Consider the following 13,699-nt stretch of genomic DNA (forward strand, 5'->3'; position numbering starts at 1 on the left):
TGAGTCGCTCCGAGACCTCAGGGCAATCCACAGCGTAAAGTGAATGCTTAATTATTTTTTCTGACTAAACATTAAACGTTTCAAAAGTCTTGTATTCTCGTAATATTTTAAGGAAAATTGTCACTCGCCCTTTACCGAATTTATTTCGGACTGGTAATAAACAAATTCTTAGTTTTTTCCTGAATTGTAAACCGCGCGGTCTTTTGAACGATAAATTTCAATATTCAATTTCTGAAATGGCGATTAAAAGATCATTATATGGACCCTCTGGGTACAGTCATTTCCTTTTTTAGGAAACCGAGGCTTCCAAATCTGTAGAAAATTCAAACAAAAACGAATTTTGCTTTATTGTTAGTTACCGTATTTCTAAAATTGGCCGATTAGATGCACTAGTATCCGGCAGCGTTGAATCCGTTCTAAATATTTCTGTCAAGCATTTGCTAATCCGTAGGGTCTACCTTTCAGCCGACTGTGAATAATAAGTAAGATTTTCTCTTCACCTTTGGGCGTACAAGGGGTGGGGATGCTACCTTCCCTCCCCTCCCTCCTTTAAAGTTTTTAGAAATATCTTAACCCGTTTTACTCTTTGCCGGAGAGGAGAGAGTATGGAGCAAGAAGGTTGTCAGTAGTTGTTCCTTTTTCCCTCGGATTCATTTTCAACTAAAATATTGAGATTTTTTGTTTTGTAGGTTTTCTTTAACAGCTCATACGTTTAGGCTTGCAAAGATCACTCTCCACAAAATCCATTATAACATAGCGCGCGTGCATCCTTATCTAATTCCTATTGGCGTCATCATGGTACATTTCTCAACATACGCACGGCCGTGCGTCCATCAGATGACATGTGCAAGTCAGATGGGGGAGGCATGTACGCGCCGTGTTTTTAAAAAAACTTTTACAGAGAAACAACACCATAAAAGATCTATATTTATAAGAGCATGAAGCTTAATGAAACGTTAAGATTAAACCGTTATGAGAAACCATTTTCGCCTTTTGTTTTTTACAGAGAATTTTGTAATCAGTAATCTGGAACAAAATCTGTTTTCCAGGAATCATTTACTTTATTTTCACTATGTTATAAAAGAATTGGTTCATGCTTTTAGCTGTGCATATATCGAGTTATGGATGCACTTGGAAAGTTTCGAGAGCACTCAAGAAGCTAGAGTTGCTCTCGGCTACGCCTCGAGCAACTCTTACCCTTTTCTCGTGTTCTCCAAACTTCCCGCGTGCATCCATAACTCGATATACGCACGCTAAGCATGAACCAATTCTTAAGTATCCGTCAAAATAGGTCAAACAGCATGCATTGTTCGGATGAAACAAGGCAGGAACTGGCTCAAATTTCACCTTAACGCTGTCACATCGTTCACATATCTCGTGATTTATGAAAGTTGTCACCTTTTTAGCAGTGAAAAGGGTTTGGAAAAATAAATTGCACGTTAAGTGTGATCTCCTGACTAATGGGAGTTTCAGTACATCAGGAAATGGACTTTAGGTCATAATGATACGAAGGGGAAATTACTTTAGTCAACGCCGCTGATCGCTAACTTCTAAGGCCTATGGGTTCCTATGAGCGATGAGCTGATTCTACATCGGAAAGAGTGGTTTGTGGCCAATTTTGACCCATAATCTGCGGTGAACTGCTTGCGTTGATGCAATACTTCGTAAAACTCTAAATTTACTTTCTTCTAAAGCGAGTGATGGCAGATGATGGCGAATTACAGGGTAAATGTCAAAGGCAAATCACTGTAAATGGAGGTCCACGTTGTATTCCTTCGGAACCCCAAAAGCTGTTCATGGTATCAAATGAGAGCACGGAATACCACTGGCGATAAATAGCCTTACAAGCTGCAAGAAAAGATTCAGAAGTCTGGAACTTTGTACAGTTGGAATGATTTGCAGTATTAGCGAAGGCTTTTTCAACTTATGTCAAAAGGTGGAGAATTGGACAAAACCGTAAAGTAAGCCTTACTTTGCTTGAAGTTGTTTAAAAAATAACAGAGATTAAGAGATGGATTTATCAGACATTAAATCAGTATGTAATATTTTCTTAAATTCAAGGCCGTTACAGATTTTTAACGGTCTACTGGCGAATCGACGCTTTCAGTTATATGTCAATCATTGGACTGTTTTATCATTTGAAAATAAATTAACCGTTCAATGAAGTAGACATATTTCGGCCATTTTAATTTCTCTAAAAGTGCATCAGTTCTAGAAATGAAACTATATTGCTAGTTTTCAGTAGACATTGTAATTACTAAATCTGTAAAAAAAAAAAAAAAAAAAAAAAAAAGACTGTAAAAGCGGATTTCCCGCATTTTGACATACTAACTGAACCCGTCGATTCGCCAGTAAAACGTTAAAGAACTGAAACGGCCTTGTTTGTAAAGAAAATATTGCATACTGGTTAAATTTCCTGATAAATCCATCTCTTAATGACTGTTACTTTTTAAACATACAATTTTATGCAAAGTAAAGTTTACTTTCCGGTTTTGTCCAGTTCTACACGTTTTGACATAAGTTGAAGGAGTCGTTTCATTTTCCCACTTCTTTTTTTTTTTAGAGAAGTGTTCTTAACTGCATTTACTTCCTCTCGTATTTTCTCTCGTATTTACCCTAAAATGCATCGCAATACCTTTGACGGAAGTTTTTAGATGTTAGCACCTCAGCTGAGAGGTACCAAACCACGATCTACCCCGTCACTTCTATATGGGATTGCCTCCCCCCCCCCCCCCCCCCCTCCCGGGAAAGAAATCCAAGCCCAAGTTATTTAGGCTAGAACAGTTTTAAAGGAAAAGGGGGAAAAACCAACACGAAAGCAGTTGCTGTTTATGAATTTAGGCAAAACATTCCTCTTATAATGACAAGCAAAATATTGTCGGGGTTTTCGACATTTGAAATATTTCTCGTGCGACACCCTTTTATGCAATGTGTCTCGCAACTTTTTAGCTACTCGTACTATACACTTGCAGAGCTAAGTAATCAATGCAAATATCGGAAAAGCCTCACACTTTTGCTTTGTTGAATGAGCCACTGCGGTTGGTGTGGTGCAATTGTTTGGCTTCAACGCCAGCGTTCGATACCGTTAAATTCAATTGAATGATCAAATTTTAGAAATGTTATGCTTGCTCTTGATGTCTAGGTTGTTATGGTTTATTAAAAGCCACGCGCCTACGAATTTTTTTTTTTTTTCGAAAGTCGCTCGCTGGCGGACCAAAAGTGACTTGAATTGTTACTTGTGATGTTTAGAAATTACGACGAATTGCTCCTAGGTAAATCAGTGATTTTGTGGAGCCAAAATAAATTAAATGCGTCATGGTGTTTGCATTGTAGACTGTGCAGTTTATGAATAATACTAATGATACCAAGCATGTGGACACTTCAGGAATAAAAACTTGCAGTTTTGTTTTTGATGAATTTATCATCCCACGCCTTATAAACAAGTTTACTGAATTCCTTACTTACATATTAGTGTTCTAAACAGGTTTAAAGACCTGTGTCTTCTAATTTCTCCAGGTAAAGATTAACAGGTTTACTGGATTGTTTCCTTAATTTCCGCTCATTGTAGTATCGATCCAGGTCTTGAAGTAGCGAACGTCAGCGTAGACGCCATAATGTCCCGGGCGCGCACATCCGTATCCCCACGATACCACACCCTCAAGGAAGAACTTGCCGTTTTCTTCACACACCAACGGGCCCCCTGAATCCCCCTGGCAGGAGTCTTTACCGCCCTCAGAATAGCCAGCGCAGATCATGGACTGGTCGATATCTTCGTACGGATAGCCCGCTTGACAAGTGGCTCGCGAGACAATTGGGAGGGAAACTTCCATCAGAACATCCGATCTAGGAGAGGTGGCTCCAAATCCTAAAAAAACTATATTAATAATAATAACAATATTAATAATACAGTAATAATAATAATAATAATAATAATAATAATTATAATAATAATAATAATAATAGGGAAAGAAGAGTAAAATAAAGGATTCGAAAAAGAAGTATTTAGACTCTTGTGCTTGCAGTTCTTAGTGTTTGTACAGACTCTTGCGCTTGCAGTCCTTAGTGCTTGTATAGACTCTTGTGCGTGCATTTCTTATGTTTGTACAGACCATTGCACTTGCCTATGCTATAAGTTCATCACAACTTTTTAATAATGAGGGTGACATCAGTTACTGATGACTCAGTACTCGTGTACATAATGGCCCTCCCTAAACTATCCCAACACTAAGGTAAAATTAACTTTTGATGCAAGTTTAAGAAAAATAAATACATTTTGTCGTATAGTTCGCAGTGTGTTATGGAATCTTGTGCTTGCATGTTTTTGTATTTCGTAATGTTTTATGGCTTCTTGTGGTTATTGTATTTGCAACTGTTTGTCTCGACACTTGTATTAGCAGTGGAGTTTTTTATTGCTTTTATCACTAAGTCTCCTTTTCATCATTCATACCTGTCACCCAACACGTCTTGCCAACGGCCACATCCACGCTCGATTGAGGCAAACAAGCCAGGTTAACATTGTCGGTGATCCGTGCAGGGGACGGCAATTTCAACATGGCGATGTCGTGCGTGTAGCTGTCATATTTATTGTAATTCGGATGCGGAAGTATTTTTGACGCCCAAAAGTGCTGCTCATCTGAACAGATCGAGTTGATGACCACACTCACAGCTAACCGGTAAATCACAGTCATGAGGGGTAGGTTGTCATGATAAATAAATAAATAAATAAATAAATAAATAAATAAATAAATAAATACATACATACATACATAAATAAATAAATAAATAAATAAATAAATAAATAAATATGTTTTTTTCGAAATACACTCTTTTCTTTTTATAAAAATATTGTTATTTATTGGTATCACTTAGCTTTAGCGATCACTCAGCGTCTTCAAGCAGGCTTTAAGGTTGCGCAATGCTGCGCTGTGTGTGTGGGTTCCTCTGTTTATAGTGAAGGCGCTGGGTTTCTATCTCACCTGATGAAAATTGCTTCGGCATTCTCGGTACAGTTGGCTGCAGTGACCACCCAATTATTGTCAACCAAAGTTCCCCCGCACAAGTAATATTGACTGTTGCTTCTCGTTAATAGCTGCGCTTGCCATGGCCATGAACCTTTCGTTGCCTCGGTTCCACCGACAATTTTTTTCCCGGGACGATAGCCACACTGACCTGATCGATCGACGGCATCAAATTTGCCTAACGACAATAGAAAATAAGGAAAATGGCGGGAATGGCTATAAGAAATTTTGGCTATGACATTGTTGGGTGTCGATTGAAACTGCTGGCGGTGCTGTACGCTCGCCTCAAGTTCAATCAAGCTACACGATGTTTTCCTTGAAACATACGAGATACTGGTAATCGGAAAACAGTACAAGAGGCTTAACTCACCCTCTCGTTGGGGCAATTCCCAAACCCTGGGTTCCACTGCAAAAAAATGGAGAGCGTATTAAATTAATCAATAACAAACATTTCAATGGACATGTCATAGTTTAGTTTAGTTCTGAATGAAACCCAGATGAAGCACTAGTACTCAGCTGGTGTTTGTGTTTGGACTCCACTGTTTGTTAGTATTTTATCATAAAGGCCATTTGGCGCGATCAAATTGATTGACGCCTCCTAGTTTAACCTTTTATAGCTGAAACCGATTGAGAAGAAAACAAGACAATTTATTTGTGTGACGATAATTATTGATTTTTTTTTTTTTTTTTTTTTTGGCAGCGTCTTTAGCAAAGTGGACTTAATTTGATAGGAAACTCACTTTCAACACGTAAGATACACCTTTAGAATACCTGCACGTGGTTCTTGTAGTTTAGGTGTTGGTCGTGGCAATTTTCCGCCTATTCCAAATGCGGACAGTGTGAGCACAAGAGCCATCACCAACTTGAGAGCCATCTTTACTCTGTAAACCTGGACATAAAAAAAAAAGAAAGAAAAACGCGGGGTTATCACAATCAGTGTTAAAATTATCACTTTGACCATAACTATCATTACACTGGTTGTGTTTTCACTAGGACAATTTTAGCTAGACAAAGCCGGAAAAGTCCGGAAATACAGTGAAAACAGTTCGTCTTTTGTTTAGCGAGTTAAAAAATGCAAGCTGTTTTCACGAGAGAAAACGAGAGATTATCTCACCTTTAAGACCGGAAAATCATGCAGAGTTATACTACCTCGCGAGATGGTATAACTTGTCCTGGTAAATACTGCAGCCAATCACATTGCACGTAGTGAAAGCCGCCTGTCAAGTAATTTGGCAATATTATTTACTAGACGCTAGTTTCGTGTTTCAGTTCGCTTCGTGGTCCACTTTGCGAAACAGAAAAACGACAGATGACTTCAACGATACCTCAAAACCAAAGCTGTGGTCTTGCCGGATAAGCCCACACGGCCTTGCACTTACGGCGATGAATGTTGTTTTGCCGTTGGGAAACATTTTGTCGCATCCTCCTCATCTGTAGAGAGAAACCCCTTCTTTTGGGCATAAATATAGCGAGAATCAACATAAAAGAAGTTATTAAAAGCGGTTCGTCTGCTGCCATTTTTGAAAGTTGCGCGCTTTTGTAATTTGAATATTTAATTTAGCGGCTCAAATTCCGGGTTAAATTGCATAATGAAAACAGATACCATGTTTGACTAGTTAAATGTCAGTCTGTAAACAACCACCAAGAAAGAATGTTCAGCTAGTAAATTGGCCTAGTGAAAACACAACCACTATTACTTTTAGAAAGTGGTCAATAATAAAATTAACCCCACCTTGGGCTACCTTTTGATGGGTTAAAAAAACGAAGAAAGAAAAAGAAAAAGAAGAGTTTTGCTATCTTTAGATCTGGAGGAATAACGACCCAGTTTTCACACGTTAGCGATTCTACGAGGTTTTGGTCTTTCAGAGTCGGGATTGGATGGCAAGCCAGCCAATGGCTAAGCCAGCATTAGCCGCACTTATAAAGTGTCAGTCATACCATTTTATTGTTGTCGTCTGCAGTTCTTCCCTGTTTCATTGAAAATCAGAGAATCATTTTATGGACGAATTGGCTTACATGGGAGCCTCTGTTATTAGCCGGGATGTTATTTACATCGTTAAGAAAAACAGAAATTTTTTCCATATACCCCTCGTAGGAAAGTTACAGATATTTTAATTTGCCTCACTACGATGATAAAACATAAGAAAAATTGGAGCGACTTCTCATTATTTTGGGAAAAGTAAGAAATGAAAGGGAAATACCTTTCCCTTATTTAGCACGCACTTACTAAGTGATATATCAATCAGATATTTGCTCACTGCCAAGTCCTTGAAGACGGCACGAATGCACAGTGTTTGCCATATATGGATCAATCTAGGCCGGTGAGTAGCATGTTTATATTCTATGCTTTTTTGAGGAGAAATGAGCTATTCAATTCGTTTGCTATGGTCTTTCTACCCATGCTCAGAGGCCTTTGCAGTCCTAAAAGGGGAAGGAAGTAAATAACGATGAAAAAAAAAATCTAAATAAGTTATGTAATAGTAAATGAAAACCCACAAAAAAAATTTCAATTTCAATTTTTTGTGTTTTCAATCCGTTCAACAAGTTCGGGTCTTTGTTGGGCTCGAGCTATACTCAGGTTATCACAATTTCGGCAGTAGGAATGAAAACGATGTCACATATAAAGAAACACTGAAAGGATTTTCTGCGTTGAAACTTCGACTTGAAAGAAGGTAAGTCATCGTCATTTTGATCGAATAAAAATCTCACCTTTGGTAACTGTTGCAACTGGTTTTCCAAGAGAGCAGCAAATGGACAATCTTGGCTTTCGTGATTCCAACGCGTTTCCTCTGCAGTCTCTGCAAGAAGATAGCTCAAAGCAAACAACGTCTCTATTTTATATCCTTTGGTATCCATGGGACCTCTTCGTAGATGGGAAAAATTTTAATAGCAGTAATTAAAAAGAAAGTTCTGCTCTGAAAACGCGGACTCTAAGAAACTTTCCATAGATACACCATAATGAGGCAATTGCACCACCAAATTCGTCAAGGCTTCATGAAAGAAAAACTTGTCCTCATGCTTTTTAAAAAGAACCTTCTACCTTACGAAACGTTCCATAGATACACCATAATGTTTCTTACAAACTAATCAGTGGGAGTAAAGTTCTGCTTTGCCAGACAAAAGCGAGTCAATCATCTCTGCGGGTACAGTTCCCATGAGTATTTTCCTTTCAAAAATAGTGTCAAACAGGCACCCCTATGTCTGCCATGTTCTTCTAAGATCGAGATAACAGATATTTTATTTCCATAAGAGTAAAAGAAAGTTCTGCTCGGAAAACACACGCACACCGTAACTATACATATTTTATTGTGGAAAGTTGCTGTAGTAGAACAATTAAATCCAGGGAAAATTATTACTTGAAGCCGGCGACGCCTGGCGATTTTATACGCCGATCGCGGCGAATTTGATCGCCAGCGAAAAACGCAAGCAATTTTTGCCCCCGATTAATGCGGACACACTTGACGATTTTTTTCGCCGATCGCGGCGATGTGGCAGTTTCGAAAAGTCATCGATGTGATAAGCTTGACCAACCTGATGGGTTGACTTTACTGGCTACTCGCAGTGATGAGCGTAAAAAATTGCGGAAATGGGCACACTTGCCAAATGCTGGCGAATTTAGTCGCCGATATCTGACATGCCAGATATTGCCGATTTTAAACGCCGATCGCGGCGATCGGGATATAAAATCGCTAAGTGTATCGCCGGCTTTGGGCAATTGCACAACCAAATTCGTCAAGGCTTCATGAGAGGAAAACTTGTCCTCGTACTTTTCAAAAAGAACCTTCTACCCTTAGAAACTTTCCATAGATACACCATAATGTTTGTTACAAACTAATCAGTGGGGGTAAAGTTCTGCTTTGCCAGACAAAAGCGAGTCAGTCATCTCTGCGGGTACAGTTTCAATGCGTATTTTCCTTTCAAAAATAGTGTAAAACAAGATGCCTGCTATACTGGCATTACGCGTGATGCTGGGGCTGATTCATTTATTCCAACTGTATGTTTCGCAGATTTATAAAACAATCCTTGCTAATGGAATAGTTTGAGTCACGGAGATCGCGTTACGTTGTTTCCCTTGTGTTACGCCACTCAGGGTTTCAAGGGAAATTGCGGGAATTCCATTGTGATAACGTAAGCTTCTCAATGACCTCTTTTCTGTCTGCAATCGTGGTCTAAGACTGTCAAACAAAGCACGATTCCTTCGCCAGGAACTCTCCAATTTCCATCGTTTTAGATGTCGAGTGCTTCTTAGAAGTTATTCTTTCCATTTACCGCTTCAAAATGGTGAAATTTTCGTTTGAAAACGGCACACTTGAGTCCAGAACATGTTAACAATATGGCGACACAAGTTTGATCCAGTGTTAATTAAATGATGCTTTGACGTCAAACAGGTAGGGGTGAGGGTGTCCCCTCCCTCGCAATATAAGCGACAAGAATGGATGTTGATTGGCCTGCTGTTGTTGAAGACAATCAGAGCAATACATCCCGAGTAGGAGAGGGGAGAGTTTAATGAATAAACAAGATGCCTGCTACACTGGCATTACGCGTGATGCTGGGGCTGATTCATTTATTCCAGCTGTATGCTTCGCCGATTGATAAAACTATCCTTGCTAATGGAATAGTTTGAGTGACGATCGCGTTACGTTGTTTCCCTTGTGTTACGTGACTCAGACTTTTACCGGAAATTTTTGAAATTCCATTACGATAACATAAGCTTCTCAATGACCTCTTTTCAGTCTCGCGTCGTGGTCTAAGACTGTCAAACAAAGCACGATTCCTTCGCCAGGAACTCACTAATTTTTTACCGTTTTAAATGTCGGGTGCTTCTTAGAAGGTATTCTTTCGATTCACCGCTTCAAAATGGTGAAATTTCCGTTTGAAAACGGCACACTTGAGTCCAGAACATGTTATAAACAATATGGCGCCAAATTTAATGCAATTTTAATTAAGAAATCAAATGATGCGTTGACGTCACACAGGTAAGGGTGAGTGGGTCCCCTCCCTCGCGATATAAGCGACAAGAATGGATTTTGATTGGCCTGCTGTTGTTAAAGACAATCAGAACAATACATCCCGAGTAGGAGAGGGGAGAGTTTAATGAATAAATTAATGTACCGATTTGTGGATACGAGGAAGGAAAAAAAAAACAAGATGCCTGCTATACTGGCATTACGCGTGATGCTGGGGCTGATTCATTGAGTCACGACGATCGCGTTACGTTGTTTCCCTTGTATTACGCGACCCAGACTTTCACCGGAAATGTGTGGAATTCCATTACGATAACGTAAGCTTCTCAATGACCTCTTTTCAGTCTCGCGTCGTGGTCTAAGACTGTCAAACAAAGCACGATTCCTTCGCCATGAACTCACCAATTTCCACCGTTTTAAATGTCGAGTGCTTCTTAGAAGTTATTCTTTCGATTTGCCGCTTCAAAATGGTGAAATTTCCGTTTGAAAACGGCACACTTGAGTCCAGAACATGTTATAAACAATATGGCGCGACAATTTAATGCACTTTTAATTAAGAAATCAAATGATGCGTTGACGTCACACAGGTAAGGGTGAGTGGGTCCCCTCCCTCGCGATATAAGCGACAAGAATGGATTTTGATTGACCTGCTGTTGTTGAAGACAATCAGAACAATACATCCCGAGTAGGAGAGGGGAGAGTTTAATGAATAAATTAATGTAGCGATTTGAAGATACGAGGAAGAAAAAAAAAAAAAAAACAAGATGCCTGCTATACTGGCATTACGCGAGATGCTGGGGCTGATTCACTTATTCCAACGGTATGCTTCGCCGATTGATAAAACTATCCTTGCTAATGGAATAGTTTGAGTCACGACGATCGCGTTACGTTGTTTCCCTTGTGTTACGCTACTCAGGGTTTCAAGGGAAATTGCGGGAATTCCATTGCGATAACGTAAGCTTCTCAATGACCTCTTTTCAGTCTCGCGTCATGGTCTAAGACTGTCAAAGAAAGCACGATTTCTTCGCCAGATACTCTCCAATTTCCACCGTTTTAGATGTCGAGTGCTTCTTAGAAGTTGTTCTTTCGATTCACCGCTTCAAAATGGTGAAATTTCCGTTTGAAAACGGCGCACTTGAGTCCAGAACATGTTAACAATATGGCTCCAAATTTAATCTGTTTTTAATAAATAGATCAAATGATGCGTTGACGTCACACAGGTAGGGGTGAGTGGGTCCCCTCCCTCGCGATGTAAGCGACAAGAATGGATTTTGATTGGCCTGCTTCTGTTGAAGACAATGAGAACAATACACCCCGAGTAGGAGAGGGGTGAGTTTAATGAATAAATTAATGTACCGATTTGTAGCTACGAGGAAGAAAAAAAAAAAGAAATCGACCCGTTTTTAGACACGGTATGCCCCCTCAGGGCATCCCGCGTAAAAAAAAAAAAAAAAAGAAATCGACCCGTTTTTAGACACGGTATGCCCCCTCAGGGCATCCCGCGTAACAGGCACCCCTATGTCTGCCATGTTCTTCTAAGATCGAGATAACAGATATTTTATTTCCATAAGAGTAAAAGAAAGTTCTGCTCGGAAAACACACGCAAACCGTAAGTAAACACATTTTACTGTGGAAAGTTGCTGTGGTAGAACAAATGCAGGGGAAAATTATTAAGCCGGGACTCCTGGCAATTTTATACGCCGATCTCGGCGAATTTGATCGCCAGCGAAAATCGCAAGCAATTTTTGCCCCCGATCGCGGCGATGTGGGAGTTTCGAAAAGTCATCTGATAAGATTGACCAACCTGATGGGTTGACTTTACTGGCGATTCACAGTGATGAGCGTAGAAAATTGCGGGAATGGGGACACTTGGCAAATGCCGGCGAATTTAGTCGCCGATATCTGACATGCCAGATATCGGCGATTTTATACGCCGATCGCGGCGATCGGCGTATAAAATCGCCAAGTGTGTCGCCGGCTTTTGGCAATTGCACCACCAAATTCGTCAAGACTTCATGAGAGAAAAACTTGTCCTCATGCTTTTTTAAAAAGAACCTTCTACCCTAAGAACATTTCTATAGATACACCATAATGTTTCTCACAAACTAATCAGTTGGGGGAAGGTTCTGCTCAGTGACAGACAAAAGCGAATCAGTCATCTCTGTGGGTACAGTTCCAATGCGTGCCTTCCTTTCAAAAGTAGAGAAAAACAGGCACCCCTGTATCTGCCATGTTCTTCTAAGATCGAGATAACAGATATTTTATTTCCATAAGGGCAAAAGAAAGTTCTGCTCGGAAAACACACGCACACCGTAAGTAAACATATTTTATTGTGGAAACAAATGCAGGGAAAATTATGAAGCCGGCGACACACCTGGAGATTTTATACGCCGATCGCGTCGAATTTGATCGCCAGCGCGGAAAATCGCAAGCAATTTTTGCCCCCGATTAATGCGGATACACTTGGCGATTTTTGTGGCAGTTTCGAAAAGTAATGTGATAAGATTGACCAACCTGATGGGTTGACTTTACTGGCGATTGGCAGTGATGAGCGTAAAAAATTGCGGGAAAAATAGTTTTAAAAAAAGGTACCCTATGTCTGCCATGTTCTTCAATGATCGAGATAACAGATATTTTATTTTCATTAGGGTAAGAGAAAGTTCTGCTCGGAAAATACACGCACATTCTTGTTACCGTAAGTAAACATATTTTATTCAGATTATTCAGAGGACAGTGTGCCCCTGCAAGAGGGCCTGTTTCGAACAATGCTTGGGCAGACAATACAGAAGAAATGGCATTGTTATTGAAGTTAAAGAGATCACCCATTTGAGTTCCCATGCAAAACCGCACGGTCTATCCTCTGTTGAATTAATTAAATTAAATTCATAACGTGTGCTGGCAAGTTTGCTCGGTGTTCGTCAAAATATGTTGGCAGTTTTTAGGGAAACTTTCTATAATTTGCTCTTGTGAAAATGAAACGTCACTGATATCTATTGACGTAGGATTGCTATTGTAATCAAAACGCATCAAAGAACACTTGAGAACTCCTTAAACTATTCTTGGACTCTAGATAAAGACTGGTTTTCACTACAGGGACGCAAGTGACAGACGCAAGCACAAGCGAATGCTTATTTCACCGTGAAAATGGCCTCGACACAAGCATAAGCACATTAGCGCAAGCACAATAACAAGGCTCAAAGTTGTTCTTTTCTTGCGCTTGTGCTTGCGTCGCATTCGTTTACTCGTTTCATGATATATAAAGCTCTCATGGTTGTGTTTGTGCTCTCGCCTGTGCTGGCGCCGCTAGTGAAGACCAGCAATCGAAAATGTATGGCAAACACCGGGAGCAAAAGCAGAATTTTTACTTTTCTTAATATGGAATTAAATAAAATATACTCTTCTGACTTGCCACGAATACTTCAATTTGTTCCTTATTTTACAAAACAGTCTTAGCATTACAGAAACCCTTTACCATTCTTCAGCTCTGTAGGTTCCCATTTAAGGAGAAATAAATTCGTCAACTCGAGTACTTCATTCGCTTTTCAACAGAAATCATTGCGAGTAATAATATGTTCAAATCTTTAGCTTGCCGTCACATTCTTCGCGGTTAGTGGGATAACGATTCTTGACATTTGAAAATTTATTTTTCCGATAAAACAAAATAAATGTGGTACGGCTAAAGTTTGCGATCTTTAAATGGCGTGTCAAGCAAAAAAA

General features: G+C 39.7%; 2 protein-coding genes across 2 annotated transcripts; both read right to left on the reverse strand.

Moving 5' to 3' along the window:
* Positions 1-3,401: 3,401 nt before the first annotated feature.
* Positions 3,402-4,688, reverse strand: LOC146471272 (serine protease 1-like). Its single transcript, XM_085121048.1, has 2 exons — positions 4,448-4,688; positions 3,402-3,865 (listed from the first exon to the last, which is right to left on the reverse strand). Exons 1-2 carry the CDS (start codon positions 4,686-4,688, stop codon positions 3,549-3,551), a joined length of 558 nt encoding a protein of 185 aa, XP_084977174.1. The 3' UTR covers positions 3,402-3,548.
* Positions 4,689-4,923: 235 nt separating this feature from the next.
* On the reverse strand, positions 4,924-7,889 carry LOC146471273 (uncharacterized). The gene is made up of 3 exons (XM_085121081.1): positions 7,728-7,889; positions 5,790-5,907; positions 4,924-5,424 (listed from the first exon to the last, which is right to left on the reverse strand). Exons 1-3 carry the CDS (start codon positions 7,872-7,874, stop codon positions 4,973-4,975), a joined length of 717 nt encoding a protein of 238 aa, XP_084977207.1. The 5' UTR covers positions 7,875-7,889; the 3' UTR covers positions 4,924-4,972.
* Between the last annotated feature and the right edge of the window lie 5,810 nt (positions 7,890-13,699).

The sequence above is a fragment of the Pavona decussata genome, unplaced genomic scaffold (genome assembly GCF_977016875.1).
Source record: "Pavona decussata unplaced genomic scaffold, jaPavDecu1.1 SCAFFOLD_105, whole genome shotgun sequence".
Classification (NCBI taxonomy): Eukaryota; Metazoa; Cnidaria; class Anthozoa; order Scleractinia; family Agariciidae; genus Pavona; species Pavona decussata.